This window comes from Morone saxatilis, unplaced genomic scaffold, assembly GCF_004916995.1.
Source record: "Morone saxatilis isolate NCDOM2014 unplaced genomic scaffold, NCSU_SB_2.0 Contig21, whole genome shotgun sequence".
NCBI lineage: Eukaryota > Metazoa > Chordata > Actinopteri > Moronidae > Morone > Morone saxatilis.
In genome coordinates, this window is record NW_023339774.1 from 16,181,803 (window position 1) to 16,206,779 (window position 24,977).

At 38.3% G+C, this 24,977-nt stretch overlaps 2 protein-coding genes across 6 annotated transcripts in view; both read left to right on the forward strand.

Moving 5' to 3' along the window:
• Window positions 1-11,886, forward strand: part of hnrpkl (heterogeneous nuclear ribonucleoprotein K, like) — a gene marked incomplete in the record, with an annotated part of 15,880 nt that extends 3,994 nt beyond the window's left edge. For 2 of the 4 annotated variants that reach the window (XM_035667365.1, XM_035667364.1), the window contains 11 exon segments: window positions 316-388; window positions 2,513-2,626; window positions 2,872-3,000; window positions 3,185-3,492; window positions 4,098-4,151; window positions 4,414-4,450; window positions 7,227-7,242; window positions 7,979-8,011; window positions 8,133-8,200; window positions 8,321-8,490; window positions 10,223-11,886. In XM_035667365.1, the coding sequence (XP_035523258.1) occupies window positions 316-388; window positions 2,513-2,626; window positions 2,872-3,000; window positions 3,185-3,492; window positions 4,098-4,151; window positions 4,414-4,450; window positions 7,227-7,242; window positions 7,979-8,011; window positions 8,133-8,200; window positions 8,321-8,490; window positions 10,223-10,253 (1,033 nt within the window). 4 annotated transcript variants of the gene reach the window in all.
• Window positions 11,887-12,093: 207 nt separating this feature from the next.
• Window positions 12,094-24,965, forward strand: LOC118332202 (guanine nucleotide-binding protein G(q) subunit alpha-like). Of its 2 annotated transcripts, none has more exons than XM_035667367.1 (8): window positions 12,094-12,447; window positions 12,660-12,816; window positions 16,172-16,356; window positions 19,253-19,407; window positions 19,716-19,844; window positions 21,496-21,625; window positions 22,115-22,268; window positions 23,407-24,965. In XM_035667367.1, the coding sequence occupies exons 2-8, from the start codon at window positions 12,681-12,683 to the stop codon at window positions 23,595-23,597; spliced, it is 1,080 nt and encodes a 359-aa protein (XP_035523260.1). In that variant the 5' UTR covers window positions 12,094-12,447; window positions 12,660-12,680; the 3' UTR covers window positions 23,598-24,965. The 2 variants fall into 2 exon arrangements, with proteins under 2 accessions (XP_035523260.1, XP_035523261.1); XM_035667368.1 differs by having other exon boundaries at window positions 12,094-12,372.
• The last annotated feature ends 12 nt before the right edge of the window (window positions 24,966-24,977 follow it).

Here is a 24,977-nt window from a genome sequence, read left to right on the forward strand (position 1 = left end):
AACTCTGTGTGGCCAGTCTCACGTTAATTTGAGCCGTTCTGAAGCTGCCCATCCTCCCAAGTCTTCTCTTACTTATAATGATATTAGATTGAGTGCATGTCAGCTGCTTATTTAATCATTGTAGTGTTGGGGAAAAGTTATAATTGTGCGTAGTGTGCAGCAGTCTTAATTTTTCCTTTTTTATAGTTTGAAACATTTTGTAAGTTTGTCAGTAACCGTTTGCTGGACTGCTTTTTGTCAGGTTTTGCTTTGTGTTCTACTTCTTGTCCCCCTTGTAATGCCTTGCTTCCTTCTGGCCGCAATGGTTCCTGACAGGATCCTGAGTGTGAATGCCAGCATCGACACTATTGGAGAGATTCTTCTGAAAATCATACCAACTCTAGAGGAGGTAGGCCGCCATGTTAATTAACTTGTTAATTATGTGTACATGAACAGAGGGCAGCCCGGGATGATTGATGACATCGGCTTTTGAAATTTGTTGCCTGTTGGAATTAATAGAATAGAAAAAAACTTGCATTTGGTCATTAAAATGCAGAATTCAAAGTTCTGCACAAGCCTTAAAGGTACTATGTGAAGCACACGAAAGGACACGCAGGCAGTGCAATTAACATCCTCCCCATACACTATATAGAGAAGTGGACGAAGCCACGGTGACGTCACCGATTGGTTTGTGGACTACTGTTTCGAAGCCTTGAGTTCATTATTGGGGTTGCCCGAAGTGGGCATATTTGGACGAGAGGGGGGAGCTAGGGAGGAGTGTGGGGTAGATTTGACTGACAACCTCATTAGAAAATGGTTTAATGAGGTAATCAAGTGAGAAGTAGTGTCATTTTCTCATAGATTTCTATACAGTCTGACTTCTTTTAGCAATCAATGGAAGCAGACCCGGAAGCTACATCCACTATTATACAGTCCGTAATCCTGCTTTTGTTTTGTGCTATTCCACTCAGTTGGTGGCAGTAATGTGCCAACCAAGGTCAGTGAAGAAGACTGCTACCTTGTAAGCATGGATGTAAACAATTCAAGATTCAGGTTTTATGAGGAAGGTACGTCATTCAAAACAATTGTTAGACCTCAAAGATACAGATAGTGTGTTTTGGTGAGGAACTCTGAATGTAAACATAAGTTTTGTTTACAATAAAACTCCACAGAGCATCTTCAAACTGAGACCTAAACCTGGATAATAACTGTCTTTAAGACATGATCTGACCGTTTTACACCAGATTTATTTTACACCTGAATCTGAAGACTTAAAGGTTTATTTTTGCCTCATTTAATTTACTACAGATCTGTAGTGCACTGGGATAATGCAGCATGCACTGCGGATTGATTTGCTTACACAACATTCATGGACAAAATAACCAAACCCCAACCTGAGCTTTACATAACAAAACTGGCTTAACCGGCCCCGCAACCCTTTACTTTAAGACTCATTTGTTCAGGTTACAATAGCCTCCAGTCCACTCCCATGTAGCAGACATAGCACACATTGCTTCAGATGTGTCCAGTCATTAAAGGGAAAGATCACATGTCTATTTCTCCAGGTTTGTGTGTGCCTCATAACACATTATGCATCTTACTTTGTTGACCATGGATATATTTTTCCAAGTTACATGTCTGCCACCTTTGTGAAGCTCACAGCAATCTGCACATTTTATTTTTCTAGCCTGTCACAGAATTCTTTGGTGATTTTCTAACTACTCAGTGGAAGCTTAGTTTCTTTAACGATCTCAATCTTTGCCACCACTATTCTTCTAAAACAGTGCAGTTTTCTGTTTTTGGCAAACGCTTTAATAATTTATTGAGAGTTTCTCTTGTCGTATAATAATTTCTCAGACTAATGCAAAAGCAATTTGGGTGCCAGTTATTTGGCATCTATGTCTGTCAGTTGCTGCTTTAAAAACGTATCTTCTAAAATTGGTACATGCTCCTTTTTTTTATATTGCTACTATTTCATATTTTTTAAATAATAACAACACTATAAGTCAAAATCATCTTTAACTTTTACTGTGTGTTTTGTCTCTTTTTTGGGGGGCAAATAAATTACAAGTGTAGCGAGGTGAAGAGAGCTGTAACCATTACTATACAAAAAGAACAATTACACCGAGTGTGAACTACAAAGCGGGAACGGAAAGAAACAGAATTTTAGAGTCGCTGGATTATTTACATTACTTACATTTACATTGTTAGCTTGATATCAATATTTAAAATGTTAAATATTACTGTTCATTAATACAGGTATATCACAACACTCCTAGTATTGATAAACCCCAATATTTAAAACATATATAATTTTCTCTTGATATATAGCTCAGTGTGTTCTGCTTTAAACATGTTTGTTTTCATTTTCCTTATAGATCCATGTTACTTTTGCATACAGTAGGATGGCCATCAGTTTTTTTTTTCACATTGGCTATATTGAGTATCTAATTGCAGAAATGCTTCGTTAATCAGCAATGGGACGAATTTCAGGCCTTACTGACATGAATGATCTTGCTTTGTGTTTCTTTAGTACCAGCATTACAGTGGGATTGATTTTGACAGTGAGCTTCGCCTGCTGATCCATCAGAGCTTGGCAGGAGGCATCATCGGGGTTAAAGGTGCCAAGATAAAGGAGCTGAGAGAGGTAAGACAGAGTCCAGATTAGCAGGAGCCTCGCCATGATGCTCTGCAACAGTAGGCCTAAAGATGAATTATTTGAATCATAATTGTTACTTGTATTCTGTGAGTTGCAGTAGCAATAATTACATTACATAAATGAATGTAAGGAGTACTTATTTGCTGGTGTCATCAGCGAGTTCAGCAGCAAAGCAATAAGTGAATTAGATTTTCTGGTTATGAGCCTAACATTTTTATGTTTCTGTGCACTAGAACACCCAGACCACCATCAAGTTGTTCCAGGAGTGCTGTCCACACTCCACTGACAGGGTCGTCTTGGTGGGAGGAAAGCCAGAACGTGTCATTGAATGTATAAAAGTTATCCTGGAGCTGGTGTCAGAGGTCAGTTTACATCTCTGAGATCAGTTGAAAGCCTCAACACACTTTGTACAGTTGTGTGTTTCACCTCATGCAGATGTAAGGAATAGTTATGAGATTAGAGGCTGAAGTTCATAGTTTATCATTTGTGAACAGAGCAGTCTTTTACAATCTTTTCTCTGTAATTTCCTTTGCCTTCATTTTGCAGGCACCAATCAAAGGTCGTGCTCAGCCTTATGACCCCAATTTCTACGATGAGACATATGACTACGGTGGTTTCACCATGTTATTCGAGGAGAGAGGCAGACGACCCATAGGTGGCTTCCCCATTCGTGTGCGTGGGGGCTTTGAGCGCATGCCCCCCGTTCGTGGCAACAGACCCATGCCTCCGTCCAGAAGGGACTACGACGACATGAGCCCCCGTCGGGGTCCCCCACCACCACTGAGCAGAGGTGGACGAGGGGGCAGCCGTGCACGTAACCTGCCTCTTCCTCCGCCACCGCCACCAAGAGGAGGGTGAGGAGGGGGTCACTTCCTGTTCCTGTGGGTGCTGTTGAAACAAACTGGTGCATTTCCCTGAGTGGTTTGGCAGGCAGTTTGTTTTCACTGGTGTGAAAGTTGTTAATCAGGTGTGGACTAAAATAACCAAACTGAGACCGTCTAAAGAGGAGGCTCTTAAGCCACAGGCATGTTTAGTTTATGGCCAACTCATGCGTGTATTTTGGCAGCTTCGAATGAAAAATTGAAACGTTGTGATGTAGTGACCACAAACAGATAATTATTTTCCCTTAAAATGATGATACCAAATGCCTTCTTTTCCCGTTTCTGTCAGTTTGTCATTCATGATATACAAGACGCTGGTGCTTTTTTCTTTTTTCTCCAGATAAAATCAGTATTATCAAAAGGCACATGCATGATTTGCTTTCTGTTGCCAGAATTTGATTTCCCTAGATGAATCTATGTAGCGATGCTTAGTTGCCTGTCTGTCTATATGACTTGAGGCAAGAATGTATAATGTCTCGGACCAAATAAATTAAACTGCAGTGTTAATCATTTAGATACAGTTAGACTTTTACATTTTATTTTTCAAACACACTTTCCCTGTCTGTCATTGTTTGCAGGGGAGACAGGTTCTCACATGGCAGCTATCACGGCAGCATGGACGACAGACCAAGGTGAATACAGTCTGATTGCCAACAATTTAATTTCTCTCAAAAGTAGAGCAACAGATATCGGTGATAGTTGCTCAGAAGCAGAATGTCAACCCACCAGCCCTGATTCAGAGTCTGATCACAGGTCATCTGTAGAGTCTGCATGTCCTTTCACATTCACAGTTTTCTAAATACCAATCTAACAGTGCTGACCTGCTTGATACTGTAGTGTTAAGTGTCCTCTAGAGTAGACAAACTATATTAATGCATATCTTTTTTTCTGTAGCGACAGAAGAGGCAGAGGAGACCGCTACGACAGCATGGTGAGTGCCGTCTGTGCTTACAGGTGCTGCTGTAACGCGAGGCTGTGTGTTTGTAGCCTCTTTGTTGTGTGCAGTAGGTGTTTGTGAATAATTTTTTCATATGAGGTGATTGGAATTCCTTTTTCTGAGTGTAGTACAAGCACAGAGGCATGGACAATGTGCTGCTTTTTCACTGTGTGTGCACACTGATCTCGGCCTGTTGTTGCCTGGCAACAGTTGTCTCCTTGGTTACCACAGAGCAGCTGAGTACGTAGTCCAGAGATCCACCAGGCTAGCAAATGAACTTGAGCTGAAACCAAAGCAGTAACTGAACAGATTCCCTTTCAGGTCTTAGCTGCAAGCAAATTGTTCCAGTAAGAAGTAAAAGAAAATATTTGATCAAATAAATATCAATAGATGTCAATTCATTCTTGAGCTTTAAGGCCTGAACATAAATAACAGACGTGTCTTTCTTATAAATGTCAGCAGGGTGAGCCCCAAGAGATGAACAATTACTTAAACATGATAAGAAGATAGATGATTAAAAAAGATTCTTTTTTTTTTTTTTACTGATCTGAAAGCTTTATAAATACATCTGGTTTACTGCATGTGGTAATGGAGAAGGTTCAACATGCTTAAATAACAGAAATGTATGTTTTTATTTTTAGTATGACCTTGCTCTAATTAACAAATAGATTTATAGCAAATTATTACTGTGCATTTAAATGTCCTAAATATGGGCAAGTCTGTAAAAAAAAAAACTAATATCCCAGATAGTTTTTTCTTTAAAAAGGGGTCAAGCACTAAATAAGTTTTCATATTCTGACCCAGTTTCAAGTTTCTTTTCCGAATGAGTTCCTACCTGTGACTGCTTTAATGTAAAATGGTTCAGTGACATATCTTCCTTTTTCCAACCTATATCTTAGCATCCAAAATTATTTAAAAAAAAAAGTTTTTCTCATCCTCTTAGAGTTAAATCAATTGTTTAGAACCCCTGTTCTTCCCAGTCCAGACTAACCAGAATTATTTGAGCTGGGTTGACTTTATAGCCAGCACAGCCTTCATTCTCCATGACAATAGTTCAACATGGTGCTGGAAACATTCCTTAAAGGTGCTGGTCCATGTAAACATGATGGTATCGCCCAGTTGCTGCAGATGTGTTGGCTACACAGTTCCGTTCATTTCATTTCAAAATGTCTGCACCCTGCTGTAAACGTTTGCCTAAATTTCTTCAGTCTACGTCATCTTCTAAATGTTAACGCGTTTCTCCCTTCCTAAATTACTTCATATCTAATCTAAAACCTTTACTGGCTAGTGTGAAATATGTATTACCGGTATGTTATAATGGATAGAATAATGCAGTTGAATGACGTACTTTCCACCACTCTCCCTCAAATATCAGTCATGTTCAGCATAACAATGTTTTTTTCTATTTTATTAACTCATGGAAATTTCCTCTAAAACCACATCTTACTGCTTAAGATAACATGTATATTAGATTGTAATTGCACAGAATAATAGAATTATACATGAGTTTTATTTGTTTTGATATCTGCATTAAATATCAGCATCAGCCATTAAAAAAACACGTATCGGTCGACCACTACTGTTATGTTCGTGGAACCAGCTTGGGATGACATGTACTTTGTATGTGTGTGTGTGTTATCTGCTGGAAGTAGCTTGTCAAAGATGGGTTGACTGTGGCTATAAAAGGACATGGTCAGCAACAATACTCAGGTAGGTTGTAGCATTTAAATGTTGCTTCATTGGAATTATAGAGGCCTAATGTGTGCAAAAAGAATATTCCCCACACCAATAGATCACCAGTACCAGCTTGACCCACTGATACAAGTCAGGAAGGATTCATGGGTTCATGTAGTTTACACTAAATTCTGACCTTTCCATCAGCATGTCACAGCAGAATTTTAAGATTCGTCAGACCAGGCGATGTTTTCATCTTCTGCTGTCCAATAATAAACTAAACTCATGCTAAAATATAAGACTTGCTCACCAGCTTTTTAATAGAAAACAATGTGTCAAAATCGCACAAGAATTTCCTGTCCTTTGCCGTCGATGGCACCCACCAACATGTCTACATCTGCAGTGCTGAACTGCTGCAGCTGTTGCCAGTCTTGCTCTTGCCAATAGATGATGCATGTTGGACTTGCTTTCAGGTGCTTTCCATCAGTGACAGCGTGTGTGTGTGTCCACTTTTCAGCTTAGTGAGCATATAAAAGGTGCATGGAAGTTATTATCACCATTACATCACTGTATTGCTGAGCAGGCATATCTTTTCATTGCCATGGTCAGCTTTTATTAAAAAAAAAAGAAGTAATTCCAGACAGATATTGACAAAACACTAATCATCTCAGGATGGCCCCATCGTTACTTCAGATTGTTTCAGTGGCCCGCAGGCCTCCGATTTCAAACCAATAATGTACTTTTCAGATAAAGTGGAATGGGATATTTGAAGCATGAATGTCACTGAAAAATGTGCAGGCACTGCTCAATGCTGTGGAATCAGCACGGACTCCTTGTGGAACATTTCCAGCACCTTGCTGAATCTGTGCCTCGGATAATTCAAACCGTTCTGGATACAAAAATGATACCTAGCACTGGCCAGCTTGTTCATAATATAATGTGGAATGGATATAGTGTGTGTGTCTGTGTGTGTGTGTGTGGTTTATTGTTGTGCATAAAACTTTAAAAGGTTCTGATAGCATACTGTCATTATTGTGCCATTAAAACTGTTTGTTTTTTTTTGTTTTTTTTTTCTCAAATCAATCCTGAAATGCAGAGCGGAGGCGGATATGGTGAGTGTTGATGTTTATGTAAATCCAGCACAGATTTAGAGTTATTTCATCAAAGGAAAATCATGTCTTACTTTAATCTGGGAGTCATTTTTATGGATTACATTCTACTGAGAGGTGTTTCTAATGTTTTGTCCTCCCTATTGACAATCATGAGGGGCCCAGAATATTTGAAACACCACAACAAATGCTAAAATGTATATCATATAAAAAAACACCTATAAAAGTAGACTTTATGGCAAAACAGTTGTATTAAAGTGCATTAGACTGTGGAAATGTACCTAATAAAGTGTGTATAATCCAAACCGCTTTTAGAAAAGTAAGCACAAAAATTAAATGTTTTTTGTTGTTTGTGTGACCGGTTCAATTTTGGTTTACTCAACTTTGGGTTTTTTTTTTAAAACTGGGATGTGTTTAAAACATAATAAAAAAAGGTGATCAAGAATAAACTCATCGGTCAGTTGTTTAAAACCTGTCTGGTTCACTGATCACTCATGGTGCTTCCCCCTTTAAACTCTGTTGTAAAGCTGTGGCAACAGGTTTCGACATGTTCCCACACCCAAGGAATTACATCAATGAATAAGAGAAAAACATCATTTTCCTTTAACATGATTGTTAGAGCACATAGACAGCTAGTCTTCGATGTTTGTTGTGTTATTTGTATCACACTATCTCTTGTCTTTTTCCATGTGGTCTATTTTTTTATTTTCACTTTGTTTCCTGTCCAATATTTTCAAAGACAACAATTCTTCCTGGGAGCACTTTCAGTCCGGTGAGTGGGGATGGATTATTATTGTCCCAGTGTCTTGCTTCCTAACCTAAAGGGATTATGTTGCATGCTTTAAGTTAGAGCCAAATTCACCTTAAATGTTCCTTCTCACCTCCTGCTGTAGGTGGTAGAGGCTCATACAGTGACATTGGAGGCCCAGTCATCACAACACAAGTCACCATCCCAAAAGATGTGAGTAAGACATCTGTTCACTCTCAAAAAAACATAACTCTTGCAGTAAAGAAAAGAAAACAGAAAACACATTTCACTCCTAAATCCATTTCCAATTGGCCCGTGTGCTTGTTTTTGCAGCTTGCTGGCTCCATCATCGGTAAGGGCGGCCAGAGGATCAAGCAGATCCGCCATGAGTCCGGGGCATCCATCAAGATTGATGAACCACTAGAGGGCTCTGAGGACCGCATCATCACCATCACAGGAACACAGGACCAGATCCAGAATGCCCAGTACCTGCTGCAGAACAGGCATGTGCTCCTGTGATTCTTCAAAAAGAAAAAAAACCTCATCTCATTGAAGCAGTGCGGTCTCCTCGGATGGCCTGTATGCTCATCCGCTACCTTTTTTTTACTTGCTGCGTTAAATAGTTAACCTCGACTTAACTGCATTGTTCCCGTGGGTGAATTTGTTATGCAGCCATGTAAAACACAGTCTTAACAGTGAAATACATAAAACATAAGTTTGTCGACCACAGTTGATGTTCATTGTACTTTACACCATATACTGCTTTCATTATTACTGCTACTTCCTTGTTTCTTTAGTCCATAAGTTGACAAAGATCAGTAAAAAAAAAAATTTGCTAATCAGTTACTCATTCACTCAATACTCTTAAGTAAAAATTGGAAAACATTTTATGGTTTCAGCTTTCCTTAAATGTGAGTAGGGATGCACCAATACCAGTATCTGGTCCGATACTGCTCATTTACTTGTAATCAAACTACTCCAATAACTGCACCTGACACCTCTTTACGGCAGCTTGACGTTATGTAACCTCTCATTAGTTGAGCAGGTAGGCGGAGAAGAAGCAATGTCAGCAGTTTGGAGGTATTTTAAACATTTTTTACAACAACATCAGCAGCATTTAATCTGTTACAGTCAAAGTGAGGAACAGCTGATGGGGGGAAAAAAAAGCATGTTTTCAAGGTCATTGTTAGAACTGTAATTGTATTATTAAGTACTCGTATCGGTACTCCGTAAATATAAGTACTTGTATTTGGTCTGAAAAATTTGTAAAAGATCTGCTGTTTTTCATGCATTTTTCATTATTTTGTGACTTTTTATGGACAAAATGAGAAATGAATTGGTAATTAATTGATTTTTAAAAAAAGCATTACCCGCAGCCCTAATTTCATTAAACTTACCTTTTTATTAGACATTTGAAATTATACATTTGAAATCAGTGTCGAAAAAATCATTCAAGTCCAATTCAGGTTTGCTGTGGTGGTGTGAGTTTATTAAAGCATGCCGGCATCCTGGTGAACTTACATACAGAGCCTAATTTAATTTTCATTTCTGTGAGTCAGCTTACCGACTCATAGAAATGAAAATGAAATGAGGTACTTTTATACATGGACCAATACACTAGAAATTTTTTAAGTGGTATACATTGATCAGGCAGTCACCAGACGTGACATGATTAACATCGGAGTCAAAGGGAAATAAGACAAAAGGTAGTGGTCAGACCGAATGTGATTACCAATGGGGACATGGGGAAGGAAACATAGGTTTAGGGGTTTGGTCAAGGGAGGAAAGGGAGACAGCAAGAAACACATATAGTATATGAAGATCAAAGGACTGTAAAATATGAGTTTTCTTCATCAAGTGTTTTACTGCTTTATATAATGTTTTGGATTTTAGAACATTATGCCAGAACATAAGGGTCTTCCACCTTTTTTTTTTTTTTTTTTACTGGTATTTCATCTTCAAGAGCATTTCAGTTCATAGACACCCCCTCCCCATGACTAAATGGCTAAAGCTGGTCTCAGCAGTCACATTGCTTCTTGCAGACGATTTATTTTCAGCCTTGACCTTGGCATACTTTTTTATTACTAACAATTGTGCTCCACATGAAAAATGTCTAACAGTTTGCAGCATCTAGCATTAACAGCTCGTGACCCCCATGTCAAGGTCCTGTTCAAATAAATATTCTCTAATGTTATCATGAAATGTCCTCACCTTTTTATCCGTCTCTTATTTCAGTGTGAGGCAGTACTCCGGGCGGTTCTTCTAGGAACAAGGAAGTGAAGAAGAAGATTGAAGCCATGCTGCCATACTGTTTGCTCCTTTTATTCAGAGCCTACATTCCTCTGCTTTGGGTAGATGTGCCCCCTCCCTTCACTATCACACTCTACAACCATCTATCTATAAATTGCGATTTTTATTTTGAGGAGTTTTTAAAAAAAAATCTTAAGCTGTCAAACAGCAAACGAGGAGTCAACAACATGTTTCTGTGCTGGTGTAATTATTTTTTAGGAGAGTCTTGTGCCGTCATTGGAGTAAACTCATCTGTGATAGCTTTTGGTGTTGTGTGCCGCCCCTGGCCCTTATCTCCCTCATTTCAGTACAGCATGCAGAATGTAATCTTTTGTAAGAAACATTACGTGATTTTTTTAAATTTTTTTTTTGTTCCCCTCAAGCACACTCTTCAAATGAAGATGCATGGTCTCTGAATGGTTAAATAACCATTTTGCTTTTAATTTTTACACAAGATCCAAGATCCTTTTCCACTGTCAACTGAAGTGCTTTTTTTGTAAGATGGGCTTTAATGGAGAAGTTTGACATTTTGGGGAAATATCGGTATGTGTTTCTGGGAGAGGAAAATATCATATTGATTGAAAAGATCAATACTTAATGTGTGTGTGGCAAATATGAAGCTATAGCCAGCAGTCGCTTAGCTTAGCATAAAGACAGGAAACAGCTAGCCTGGCTCTGTCCAGCGGCCACATGATCCACCTACCAGCACCTCTAACGCTAACACTTCATGTTTTGTTTAATACGTACAAAAAGCAAATTGTACTAATATAAAATTACCTTTTTAGAGCAGGTGATATATATAGTTAGCCAGCTACCTGTGAGCAGTAATTTAACTTCAGTCTCTCTTGTAACCCCATGTAAACCAATGAATTATTGTTTTTATTCTTTTTTTTGTTTGTTTGGTTTAAAAAACCCCACAAACAATGTGTTAGCAGCTGGTACTGCTGCTAGTTGTTTCCAGTCTTTGTGCTAAGCTAACTGGCTGCTAGCACCAACCTAGCTTCACAATTTGCTAATATATTTATATTTATAATATAAAATGGACAGATTAGAAGCGGTATCAGCTCCCTCATCTGGCTAGCTAACTCTGCACCAGAAACTGAATGAGCGAGTTCTCCTCAATGTCGTTCTTTTGCTTTAAGTTGGGATAAACGTGCCAGTGTGATATAGTTAAAAGAAAATTTTTAAGAATTTTTGTTTTTCATTGAAAGACAAGGAGCTGTATAAAGTGTGTGTATATATTTACATAGAAACAGTAATTTCATGAGTAGTTAAATAGGCCCAGAATACTTTCTCTTGGAAGAAGATGGCGCCATAAGACAGGTTTGGTCAATTATTTCTTTCTTTCTCTTATTATTTGATTTATTTTCTGCCACTCACCGTGATGGACTCGCTGTAATGCAAACCTTAATATCTAATCTGTTTAAATCCATTTATTCTTGATAATTGTTTTTAATTTTGACAGTTTTGGAAGCATTTTTTTAAGCTGCAGTTTGATGTAAGGAGTCCATGAGTGGTGTTTTCTGTCCGGTCATATCTGTATCTCTGTATGAAATGATATCTGTAGTACCTGCAGGTGTTGAGTAAATAAAGTCTGTGTCACAGTTCGACCATGTGCTTTTTGTCTCTTTATTCCAACAGAGGAATAAGAGCATGCACATCCAGCTGTATCGGTTTGTAATTGGTTTCTAGTGAAGGTGAGGTGTGTCAGCCTGTTGCTCTCACTGTCACATGCATCCGTAGTTTACTAGTTAACACCGGAAATTTGTTCCCATAATGTAATAGAGAAAGCCCACACGGTTTCCCATCAGAGCACAGCCCTCCGTCACATGGTCCACTGTTGGTTTTTTACCCAGGATAGAGAGACAGAGAGGAAGAGAGAGAGAGAGAGACAGGACAAACAAAACTGCACGCAGGGGAAGATAACACCGAGCATCTCTCGCAAACCAAGACAAAAGAAAACAAAACAAACAAAGAACGTGGCGTTTGAGTACTTTGTATTCCCCTGGATGACTTTAGTTGTTATTTTGTAGCGCTATGAAGTGAAACTCCGCCATATTCAGCCCACCACGCCCGGAGCTCAGCTACCAAAGGGGGTAAAGCCTCGCTACTTCACAGTCTTCTTAAGTTGTTGCACAAACTTAATTTCCTCTTCACAGGAGAGGAACAAGGTAATGCAAACAGCCTTGAGAATAACCTACTTTACTTCCTTGAATTTACATTTGTTAAACATTGTTTTCCAGCTCAGGAGAGTACTGTGTTGGCGTACGCAGTGGGTTATTGTGGAGGGGTTAATCAAAATAAATTGACTTTAGGATAACTCGGGGCTTTTTTTTCTCCGTCCTGTGTAACCAACATTATGTATGTGTCTGTGCCTCGGAAGGAGAAGTGTTATCCAGGAGTAATGATTCTGAGCTCCGTGGGGGCTTGCTGCCTCAGCCCAGAGGCCAAAGAGGCTCGCAGGATCAACGATGAGATTGAGAGGCAGCTCCGCCGGGACAAGAGGGACTCCCGACGGGAATACAAGCTCCTTTTGCTCGGTAAGGGACGCAAAATACTTTAATAGAAATAATCTTTCATAAGCAGTGGTGGTGGAGAAGTAGTATTCAGATGTTCTGTTTGAGTTAAAAACAAACAGACTGTATCCTTCTGTAAAGATACTGCATTCAAAATGTACCTAAGTACTAAAAAAGAACTAGTATGCAGACTGGCCCATTTCAGAGTGTGTATATTTTGTATTATTGCATTATTGTTATTGATTGTTATTATTTTCATGATTTAATAACATGAGAATGATTGTTTTGTATGGAAACTCCTAATCTGTAAAGTAACTATGGGTGTTGAATGTAGTGGAGTAATAAGTACAATATTGCTCTCTGCAAAGTATTGGAGTGGAAGTATAAAGTAGTAGAAAATTAAAATACTTGAGTTCAAGTACCTCAAAGCTCTACTTAAATACAGTACTTGAGTAAATGTACATACTTTACACTATTGGCTATAAATGAACTCACTAAAAAATAGATGTAAACAGTACTCGACAGTACTCGAGTATGTGGTGGCACATTTGTGGTTGAATATAAACAGTTTATGTTTTATACGAAAGTGGAGTGGAGTACTCCATTACAAGTCCCATCTATTACTGCAATTCATCAGCAAAATGTCCATCAAGTATTAAAAGCAAAAGTAGTCTTAATGATTCAGAGTCACATTACATTAGAGTATTGTATTATTACAGATGCATAAAAGAGTAAAAAGGTTGTAGCTGGTCGAGGCGCAGATTATTTTAAATACTTGATATACTGTTGGGCAGTTTAATCTATATCAGCATCTGCTTGATGCACACTTTTACATTTAAAACATCAGTGTCTGTTGATAAAGTATGATGCATTATTGATTAAACCAGCCAACAGCAGTGGTTAAAATAACCCAACTATTCAGGTCCTTTACTTTAAGTAAAAATACCAATACCACAATATAAAAGTACTCCACTACAAGTAAAAGTTATTTAAAATCCTACTTCAGTAAAAGTACTCATTCTGCATATAACTGGCTCCTGTAAGTATGTTACTATGTATCAAGGCAGGAGAATCTTTGCTTTTCCTGCAGAATATTGGACACTTTTACTGGGCCTCAAACGTTTATTGAAATGAAACCATTAAAGGTTTCGTTTCTTTTCATTTTCATCAAGTTTAGAGAGACGAAATCACTTTTCGTGGAACTGAAAACGACTCATACACATCTGAAACGAAGCATCGTCTCACGAATCAAAAGTGGTGTGAAAAGTAAAATGTATCCTTCTGAAATAAGTAGAAGTATAAAGTAGTACACAATGGAATACTCAAGTACCTCCAAACTGTACTAAAGCTCAGCACTTGAGAAAATGACCTTACTTACCCTCCACCACTGTCCAACAGTATATAAAGTTTAGTCCACCTTGACAGCAACATAATGCTGCTTTATATTAATGCACCAGTAATGTACCAATAATATACTGTATATGGGATAAACATAACACTCTGAATGGGGCCGTTCATAATAAGCTCTTATACTTTCGAAACATAACGCACACGCCCTTTGAGGAAGATTGTGAAAGGCAGGAGTAAAAGATCTCAATACTTCTTCGACCACTATTCACGATAGAAAAGTATTAAAGCTCCTCACAAATAAATAAATAATTAGACATACAAATCCTTTACTTAATTGGCCTTGAAAGTGCTTCGGCTGAAAGACCTTGAGTGCATAATGATGTGTTTATGGCCGAATGTGAACAGAACAGTTAATGTGCACTGTAAAAATTATAGAGCTGTGTCTGATCACAGTACAACCCACTGTAGAAAATGCTACAGAAACAATGGGTAGAAAAATATTATAGTCATTATAATCAGTAGTGTAAGAAGGATTCAGACCCTTTACTTGAACGTGACGTACCACAATGTCAAGTCCTGCAGTCAGAATCCTAATAATATAATATAAAAATATAGAAAAAAAAAGAAAAGTAAAGATACTCATGCAGAAAATGCCCCATGTGAGAGTTATTAAATATATCACTGGATTATTATTACTGATACATTAACATGTAAGTAGCATTTTACTGTTGTAGCTGGTTGAGAGGGAGATCATTTTAAAGATTTTATATAGTGATTGATACCTTCATTTGTAACAATACGTCATACTTTATATTCAGATCATATATTTTGTATGTAAAACCTTCATCTGTAAAGTCAGGTAGTAAATACAGCTGTCAGACACATAGTGGAATAAAAGTATAATATTCTTCTCTGCAAAGTAATGGAGAAGTACAAAGTAAAATACAATCACCTCAGACTGTACTCAAGTGCAGTAAATGTCCTTCCATCACTGATTAACTATTTATTTATTTATAGCTGTAGCATCTTGGGAGGCAACATTTTTATTTGTGTCACTTGACAGGCTATATCAGCAATGCTGTGAGTAGGTTTAGGGTGTAGGTGCAGTCACGTTGGTTATGATTATTCTACTTTAAAAATGATTGACTCAAGCTGACTTTTAGGTTCAAAGGTCAGATGTATAGCTCCACCACACCTCAAACTGACTGCATACTTTGAAGAAGTCTTACATTTAAACTGTACAGTATATTTGATTTAGATCAATCGGCTCAATAATCATATCAAATGTAAACCATCCAATATATTCATCTCATTTCATTTACGTTTTCAAAATGACATGCTAAAGGGACATTTCACTTCTCCATGTCTGAAAAGCTCTCGCGTGGTTGCCAATGAATACTTTCATTTCAACTTTTTCAGCTACAGGGGGAAATGCTGCAACGTCTTGTAGTTCAGCTTTTTCAAAGACACAGGCAGTCACTGGTGAGATGACAAAATATTGTTGTAAAACTTGACTCAAACATAAACATAAGACCCACGGGGTCCAAGAATAAGATAAAACCCAGACTATGGTAATTAAAGTTAGTCCAAGATTGCGTAAGAGTGAGATGTCAAAGCACTTCTAACACAATACAGACAAAAAAACACTTAATAATAATAATACAGCAGGCAAAATTTAGGGATAAATTATTTTGATTGTGAACAAATAATATAATGATAATAATAATAATAATGTTTATAGTGCATACCATCTGAGTATAGCATATTAGCATGCTAACATTTGCTAATCAGCACAAAACTCAAAGTACATCATAAACCAAATATGTGGATGGTATTTGTCGGTACAAAGTTTGCAATGGGTTTTATAGCCACAAGACCTATGAGCACATCACAACAACAAATTTAGCTTAAATACAAACCTTTCTCCCCACCTTTAATGGGATTTGTTGATAATAACAAACATAGAATAATCCCAGCCTTTAAGTTAATGTGTTGTGTACAGTAATGGTCTGTATTTGTCGGTGGTTAGGAACTGGGGAAAGTGGGAAGAGCACTTTCATCAAGCAGATGAGGATCATCCATGGCCGCGGATACTCTGATGAGGACAAGAGGGGCTTCACCAGGCTGGTATACCAGAACATCTTCACAGCCATGCAGGCTATGGTCCAGGCCATGAACACATTACAGATCCCCTACAAGTATGAAAACAACAAGGTAGAGCAGACTATCGTTTCTTTGTCCTGTATTTGCTGCTTCACAGACAGATTGAGAAAGAGGTTTTTTACCACACGCTGTCCCACAGAAGCGTCTGCACGGTTTACTGTCTCAGACACTGACAGAGCCTGCAGTGTGTATTCAGGGTGAAGTACTTCTGGTAATTTGCAACGGTGTTTAGTTTTGCAATCCTCCTGCCTTAGAGTTGTGTCTATTTACGGAAAGTACACTCGATGTCACACTGCAGGCATGTAAAGACAGGTACTCCTCCTGAGTCCAAAAAGAGACAAAAGAGCAAGGGAGACAGAGAATTCCCTATTAATCATACAGGAATCTGTCATACCAACGCCAGGAGCTTATAAATCACACAAATGTGGTTCACACACATATACTACAGTTAACGTTCCAGGAAAGGATGAGACAGAAGTGAGAAGAGTTCACTTCCTGTGGAGGGGGGGCCTTCGTGGACCTTTGGCAACCTTAACTAAGTAACCATTAACCATGTGGCTTGTTTCTGATTGTCAGTGATGTTCTGTTTGTCACTGAGCATGCAGATATTAGTACTGATGTGTAAAGGGTCTGTAGGTCAGTCAAGACGCCAGTGAGTATTCACTACACCCCCTCACTCTCAAATCAATAGCTAGTTACATTTTGTGAGGCTATAGGTTACTTTTAACAAAAAGCACAAATATATGGTGAATCCACTGTGTATTCTATCCCCATTGTGTGGAAGCTGCAGTGTAGGGCAGTGTTAGCAACTCTGCCCTGTTCTTTATTGGATTTGGGGAAGTTTGCATTACAGCAAACCAAGATGGTATTACATTCACCAACACATTGGTTAATCATCATTGTACAAGCTTTCTCTCATAACGTTGCCCACAGATACCTTACATTAGAACTCTGGGCGAGTAGTACTGGCTATTTAGCCAAACAGGATTATGTTAAAACAAAATAATAAGCTGTTTTAGGCCTGGACCTGTTAGTTTAAGCCTGTTTTTAGTCCTTTAATGTGATGTCATGATTTCAGCCATCGAAAGCCCCTTTTTTTTCTTCTTTTAATCAAACCGAGCCACCTGGAAATAGTATAAAAATCTGACTTTTCAACTGATTCAAGGAGCTAAGTTAGCTCAATTAAGTAGCTACTTACAGCTGAGAAAAAAAAAGCTAGAAAAGAGAAGCCTGCACTGCTTTGTTCTACTTTTATCTGAAATCTAGGAGCCATTGTCTTGATTTAGTGGTAATCTACCATCATTATAATTGTAAACAGCATTATGTGCTGTGCGAGAACGGAAAGCTTGTCTTTGCAACAGTCACTAAGGAGAGTGGAGCCTTAGCGAATGGTCAATTTACTATCTAACATTTGTGCGGAGTTGAAAGTAAGAGTTAACTTTTACTAAATAAAGACTTTTTGGATTGATGTCAAGAGGTCAGAGAATGCAGAGCTTAAAGAAAGAGACTGGCACAGCGGTTTCAAAGGATCCCTTTAAATTTGTCCCAGGATCATGTCTGCAGAGAGACTGGGAGCATTAAAGTGGTGAAGCAGAAGCCATAAAATAAATTTTAAAAGATGCACAAAAAGAGAAAAGCATTTGAGGGTATGGCTTCCCCCAGAAATGTTAAAAAGTAAAAATAAACACACACAATCTCTGGTAGCAATTAAAGTCAGCCAAAGAACAGAAGAACAGGAAAATTACTTCCTTTTACTACTTCTACTGTTTCCTGTGTGTATAGGGATGTGACTCATAAAACTGCTCGACAGACAGTATCAGTATTGGTTTCAGTGGAATTAACAGTGGTGTGATCAACAGGTTAAACCCATTCACAGTGGGTAAAGTTGTATTTGTATTTCATTACACTGGAGTTTACAGTATGGCAGCTAGACATTTGTATCATGACCGGGCCACAGTCTTCCTTTTATCACGAGTAGTAGAGGAAGAAACCATCAGAACATCAAATATCCATCAACAAAACGATAATTGCAGCATGTCTGCAAAAGCACCTTGTACAATAAGGCAGTTTATTGATGCGTAATTGTTCACCCATAAATGACCATTTAAAGTACTCCAAACAGCTTGTGCAGTTTTTTTCCTAGTGTTTTCTGCCTGAACAATTGCACTGTGGGTCCACGAGTGATGCAGAGTCAGGGAAATATTTATTATTAATCAGACACATTAGAGCAGTGAGATAGAGAGACTGAGAGTTCCAAGAAGACACAGGACTACAAACCCAGAGGAGGCGACCTGGAACACATAGTAACCTTTGTACTTTGTTTAGCTCTTTGTGTCTTTAAATGCATATGAAAGAATAATAAAGGTTTATGGTCAGGGATTACTGCAGGAGTCAAAAGCAGCTACCAGCAAGTAGTCACATTTCATCCTAATTGTTTTACCTTAAGAAAGTGTTTGAGTCAGTAAAAGTTTATTTAGTCTATAAGAGATCCAAAGACAATCCCAATCTCCTCTCTTTAGGTAATCTCTTGTCTTGTCCGATCAACCGTCAAAACCAAACTTACTTTGATATTGAGAAAATGGAAAGCGGCAAATTATCACATTTGAGAAGTCAGATCTTTGGAATTTGTGCATGAAAAATAACTTCAACGATTGCCTGTCGATCGTCTAATTGATTTATCATTTAATTGTTGCAGCTGTAGTCTACAAACGTAATCCGAGTTTTACCGATGAGTCAGCATTGAATTAGTGCTGAGAGCTCAGAGGAATCCTTACACAAGTTACACAACATAATTTATGAACAAGGACCGCAGAAAATCTATATGCAATACTGAAGTGTTTCTTTTCCAAACATGATGTCATTTTCATCACAAATGCCCCCGTATATATTTTGTTCTGGAAGTGTTGGGTTATGTCATTAATTTTAGTGTCACTCCGTTGTTGTTCAGGCAAACGCCAGTCTTGTCAGTGGGGTTGATGTGGAGAAGGTCACAACATTAACAAACCCTTACGCGGATGCCATCAAGAGCCTGTGGAGCGACCCAGGGATTCGGGAATGTTACAATCGGAAGAGGGAATACCAGCTCTCAGACTCAACCAAATAGTGAGTGTAAACAGAAACTCCTCAGACGTTGCCAAATAGTTTCCACTGTTTCATCTACCAGTTGTCTGTTTATTGCATTCAGAAGGTTCAGCTTCAGTGGTTATACCATTTAAGGCTGTTGACAAAAGGCTTAAAAGCAGAGAAACACCATTTAAATTTTCACTATAGAATTAATTATAGTGAAGTGGCTGAAACCATGACTTGAATATTTTACAATAAAGGTCTCCTTTGTCCCTCTCCTGTTTCTATATCACTCTATCTAACTGTTTTCATTTTCTTAACTCTGGGTTGTCCTCCTGTGTTAATAGCTATCTGAATGACTTGGACCGAATTGCTGCTACTCCTTATCTGCCAACCCAGCAGGATGTCCTGAGGGTCAGGGTGCCCACAACAGGTATTATAGAGTACCCCTTTGACCTGGAGAATGTGGTGTTCAGGTGAGTGTTTTATGTTGTGGTTATTTTTTATTTTGTTGTTCCGTTGTAGAGTAAAGTGTAGAGTAAAGAGTATTTGGGAGTCGGGGCAGCCAACAAAGATAAAATCTTATATCATGGTAATGTAGTTTTGTATCATGATATTGATGTCATGACCACATGGGGGAGTGTCTGTTTTTGGCTAAACCAAATACCAAACAAATTAAGGCACTTCCTGAATATATAACCCAAATTGTCCCGCTCATTGATTGCAACATTGATTAGGAGACATTGTCCCCAATGGCTTAATATACCTAGACTTATTATAGGGATATATAAACGATATAATTGAAACACTACCAGTTGCCTGGTAATGTCATGTCACCCAACTGTATTTAACTACTTTAGCTTAGTGTAGCTGTAATGTAAATCCCTGTTAGATAGATTGCCATGACATTTTTTTTTTTTTTTTTTTTTACATTTTGACATTCATGGTCCCCAGATGATGTATCCTGCTGATTTTGGTGATGCCCTGACTTTTTCTCCAGCCACATCTTTTGTATAATGTCATTATTATGTAATTATCGAATGGATTGCCATGAAATTTGGCACACACATTCATGTCCAAAACACTTGCATAACTAATGACATCCCCTTCAGCCTGGACTGTACTTTATGTTTATTGCCACTAAATGTTAGCATGCTAAGATTGTGAGCATGGTAAACATTATACCCACCAGCATGCTAGCATTGTCATAGTGAATGTTAGCTAGCATGATGACATTAGCATTAAGATCAAAGCACTCAAGTAGAGCCTCACAGAGCCGCTAATATGGCTGCAGACTGCAGACAGTTGTTTCTCCCTGTGTCAGCATTGTCGTGGAAGTAGAGACACAAGTTGAAAGCCATTGTGTCTGGTTAGTCTTATTAGTCTTCTTTGAGCACAGCTGGGCCTCATTTAGTAAATAATTGTCAGATGTCAATGGTCTTTACATTGGCTATGTCAAATCAGGTTGGTTTTGTTTCTGTAATAGTAAATTACACTAAATTGGTATCATTTGAGGGGTCTCAAAACAAGTTTCTGTTCCCAGAATTTAACCTTGAAGCTATAAAGGAAAACGCTGACAGTATTCTGGTTGTCATGGGAATGTTTTAAAAGCATTAAAGCTTCACAACCGTCAAACATAGATAGGTAATGAAAAGAATGTAGATACAACTGTGCAATAAGTTTATATTGATAAGTGATATTAGACTAGACTAGACTAACCATCATGTCTACATGTCAAATGATCAATTTTCATAAACTTAATAAAATAATAATAAAAATATAATAATATAAAATTAGAAAATAAGAATAAAACTTGCTGTAATTTAGTTATTTGTTTTTATAATGACTTGTTCTTTAGCTATAGCTCAGGAGGCAGAGCTGGTTGTCCACTAATCAGCAGGTTTTTGGTTCAATCCCCGACTCCTCCTTCTGCATGTCAAAGTGTCCTTGGGCAAGATACTGAACCCCAAATTGCTCGGTGTGAGTGTGTGTGAATGGGATTACTTGATCAGTTGGCACCTTGCATTACAGCCTCTGCGACGGAGGGGATGTGAAAGCACTGGTCAGAGTAGAAAGGCGCAATATAAGTGCATTCCATTTACAATTCCGTTTAACTTGTGGCTGTAGGATGGTGGATGTGGGTGGCCAGCGTTCAGAGAGGAGGAAGTGGATTCACTGTTTCGAGAATGTCACTTCCATCATGTTCCTGGTGGCGCTCAGCGAGTACGATCAGGTCCTGGTTGAGTCTGTCAATGAGGTGAGACGCTGCCTGCAAAACAGTCAGTGACAAATACAAGCTGATCTCTCCCTGTATTATTTGTTAGTCTGTACAGGGGTCGCTTTAGGGGGGACAAAGGGACATTGTTTCTTTTGTTTAAGGCTAAACCTGTAAGGTGAAGATGATGACCTAGATTGAGTCCAGCACTAGTCTGGTTTCTCTCTCTTTTATTCTCCCTCTCTTTCTTTCTGGTCACAATCATAAACCTCTTCTTGACCCTCTTTTGTGGCAGTGTGTGTAGTTCATCTGCAGGGGGAGCTCTTTAGTCACTCTGTTCAGCAATGTGCTCCTCTCACCAAGGCTTGTTCACTTGATGAGATTACAGACAATTGAATTTGCTCACACACAAAGACACACACACACACACACACACACACACAATCAGTGATGAAGTACTGCTGTCTAATGCTATATCTGATTTCATATGTATGCTCATGCTTAGATGTTTGTGTCATGTGTTTTTCAAAGAATCGCATGGAGGAAAGCATGGCCTTGTTCAGGACAATCATAACCTACAAGTGGTTCAAAGAGTCCTCAGTCATCTTGTTCCTCAACAAGATAGATTTACTGGAGGAGAAAATCATGTACTCACATTTGGTCGACTACTTCCCTGAATATGATGGTAAGAGGAAACTGATCAAAGGTTTTATAATAGCTTAAAGGTCCTGTGTGTAACATTAAAGAGGCTCTGTTGGCAGACATTTATTATATAGTCACACAAATGTTTTGATTAGTGTATAATCACCTGAAAATATGAATCAGTGTGTTTTTGTTATGTTAGAATGAGCGATGGAGCGGGTCTTCTTCCACAGAATCTGCCATGTTGAACCGCAATGTTTCTTCTTTAGACCAAAACAGACAAACACAATGATGGCTGTCGATAGGGCCTTTCACGGTTTTTGGGGAGTTTTGCGGTGACCATAATTTCTCCTACACACTTCACAGCCCCTTCTCAACTTCACCACTAGATGCTACTAAATCCTTCATGCTGTTAATTAAATAACTCTATCAGTTGTTGGTTTATTTAGATGTTCTGTGTCTTTAAAGTGATACTATGTATTTTTAATAATAAATAACCGTCCTTGTGCAGATGAAAAGTAATTCATAAGCATAACCCTTGGTTGCTACAGCTCACCGTGGTCTGGTATAACCAGCAGCTTATAACGGCTTATGTTAGCCTACGTTAAACATTATTTTTCTATTCTTCTGTACTGGTGCTGTTGTCACACTATTTTGGCATGTCACAGATACACATTTAAATTATTTATCACAAAAGTAAACCAGGCAGCCACCGACACACTGTTGTTATCTACTTGTAGTCCCATTTATTCACTCTCAGTCATATGACCTGATAGTGGTCTTTAAATTGCCAGGTTTGTAACAACAGTAACACAAGTAGGCAAGAGTCCTCAAACTGATTCAGTAATATCTGTTGTAGAACAATACATACGCCTATCTATAAAGTTAGCTAACATAAGCCATTGTAAGCTAATGGTCGTACAAGATCAAGTATAGCTGTAGCAGCATGTATTGAATTGATCCGGGGTGTGTTTTATGGCTCATGCATTTAGCTTTTAATTTGTAAGAGGAAATTACAGTTATTTCCTCTTTGAAAAGTTACAAACTTTCACTTCAGTGTTCTGCAGCCATTTTAGAATACAGTGCTAGCCTGCCTTAGATTATCGAGCTGTTATGTACTTACTGAAAAATACTACAGTGACTCTCATGTGCTGTTTTTGCCCTCTGTCTCTTTACACCAGGTCCCCAGCGAGATGTCAATGCAGTAAAAAAATTCATCTTAGATATGTTTGTCAACCTCAATCCAAACGAGAAAAAAATGATCTACTCCCACTTCACCTGTGCCACAGACACAGACAACATTCGATTTGTCTTCCGTGCGGTGAAGGACCACATCTTGCAGGGCAACCTGGAAGTCTACAACTTGGTTTAAAACAGTGGTGTTGCCGCTGTAATTCAATCGGCTTTGTACAGCTGGCAGCCGGGAGAGCTCTGCAGTGATTCAGTTTGCCCCACACTGCTGCTGAACACTATAATCCAAAACAGGACATTGTGAAGCTACAGAGCTTGTCGCCAAATGACTGTACTACTGATGTATTTCAAATTTTTCCTGTTAGGCTCTTTGAAAATGGATGTCTCCAGCTATAATGAAGTGTGTCCTGACAATTAAAGTGCTGCTTTAGCGAGGAGTCTATTATAGTATGCACTCTGAAATTTATGGAGCTCTTTGCGATCGTTTTTTGAGCAGTAACAGTATAAATGCACATGGATGGATTGAGAGGGGGAAAAGTATTTCTGTGGCCTCAAAAGCCTCCGAGGACTTGTAATGTACTAGGTCTCTCCTTCAGGGAATCTGTGGAAGTGAATGTAGATTAACTGCAATGCAGCGCACCTCACATCACTAACCCATGTTGTTCATAGTTTGTTTTTTTAAGTTAAAATAATTGGAAATACTCTAACTTAGTTTGTGCCTTGAGTTGACTTAATGGGGAACGAGTCATAATTAACACTAATGACACAGTTACATTATTGCAGATATTAATTTGCACACTGTGCATTTTGTAACATTGGTATTTGCTGATATTCTGTATGTGTGTACCTCACTCAGTTGGGTATTATCATTTCCACGACTTCATTTCAGACTGTCGTGTACTTTGCATTTGTCTGTGATGGCATTATTCAGTCTTAAACCACTTTTTATGAGCACAGTATTAATATATTGTCATGTCATTTTCCACATATTTCAAAGGGAATCCTATTGTCAACCTACTAGATTCTGCTATGTTAGCATTATTTTTTATTTTTTTAAGTCTTTATTTTGTCAAAGCTGTAGAATCAAGTGTTGTTCAGGGACTGTTTTATTGGATAACATAGTTGTCTTGCCTAAAAATCAGTCAGATTGCTAAAATGGCTTTAGAACTTGCCCCATTATTTATATGAATGCATATTGTAAATATAACACGGTACAGTATGTTTTTTTCACCTTTACTTGCATCAAGGTCAGTGTTGAAAGGCTAACTGCTGAAGAGAGAACTGTTGTGTTAAATAATCTCTGAGGAAATAAACTAGTGCCTTTTTCATCTTAATTCATATGCTGTTCAAGGGTATCAAACGCATGAATAAAAAGCTAATGAGAGTGTATCCACGGCGCTAATGTTTACACGACCCTTCTCTTCTTGTTAAAAATAATTACAGCCTAATTTGAACTATTTAATTTATGGTTCACTGTCACTGCGATATCTTAATGCAGTCTTAGTGTTTTTAATGTGATCAGATAAATAAACAGACATTTTCCTCTTCATTTGCTGCTCAC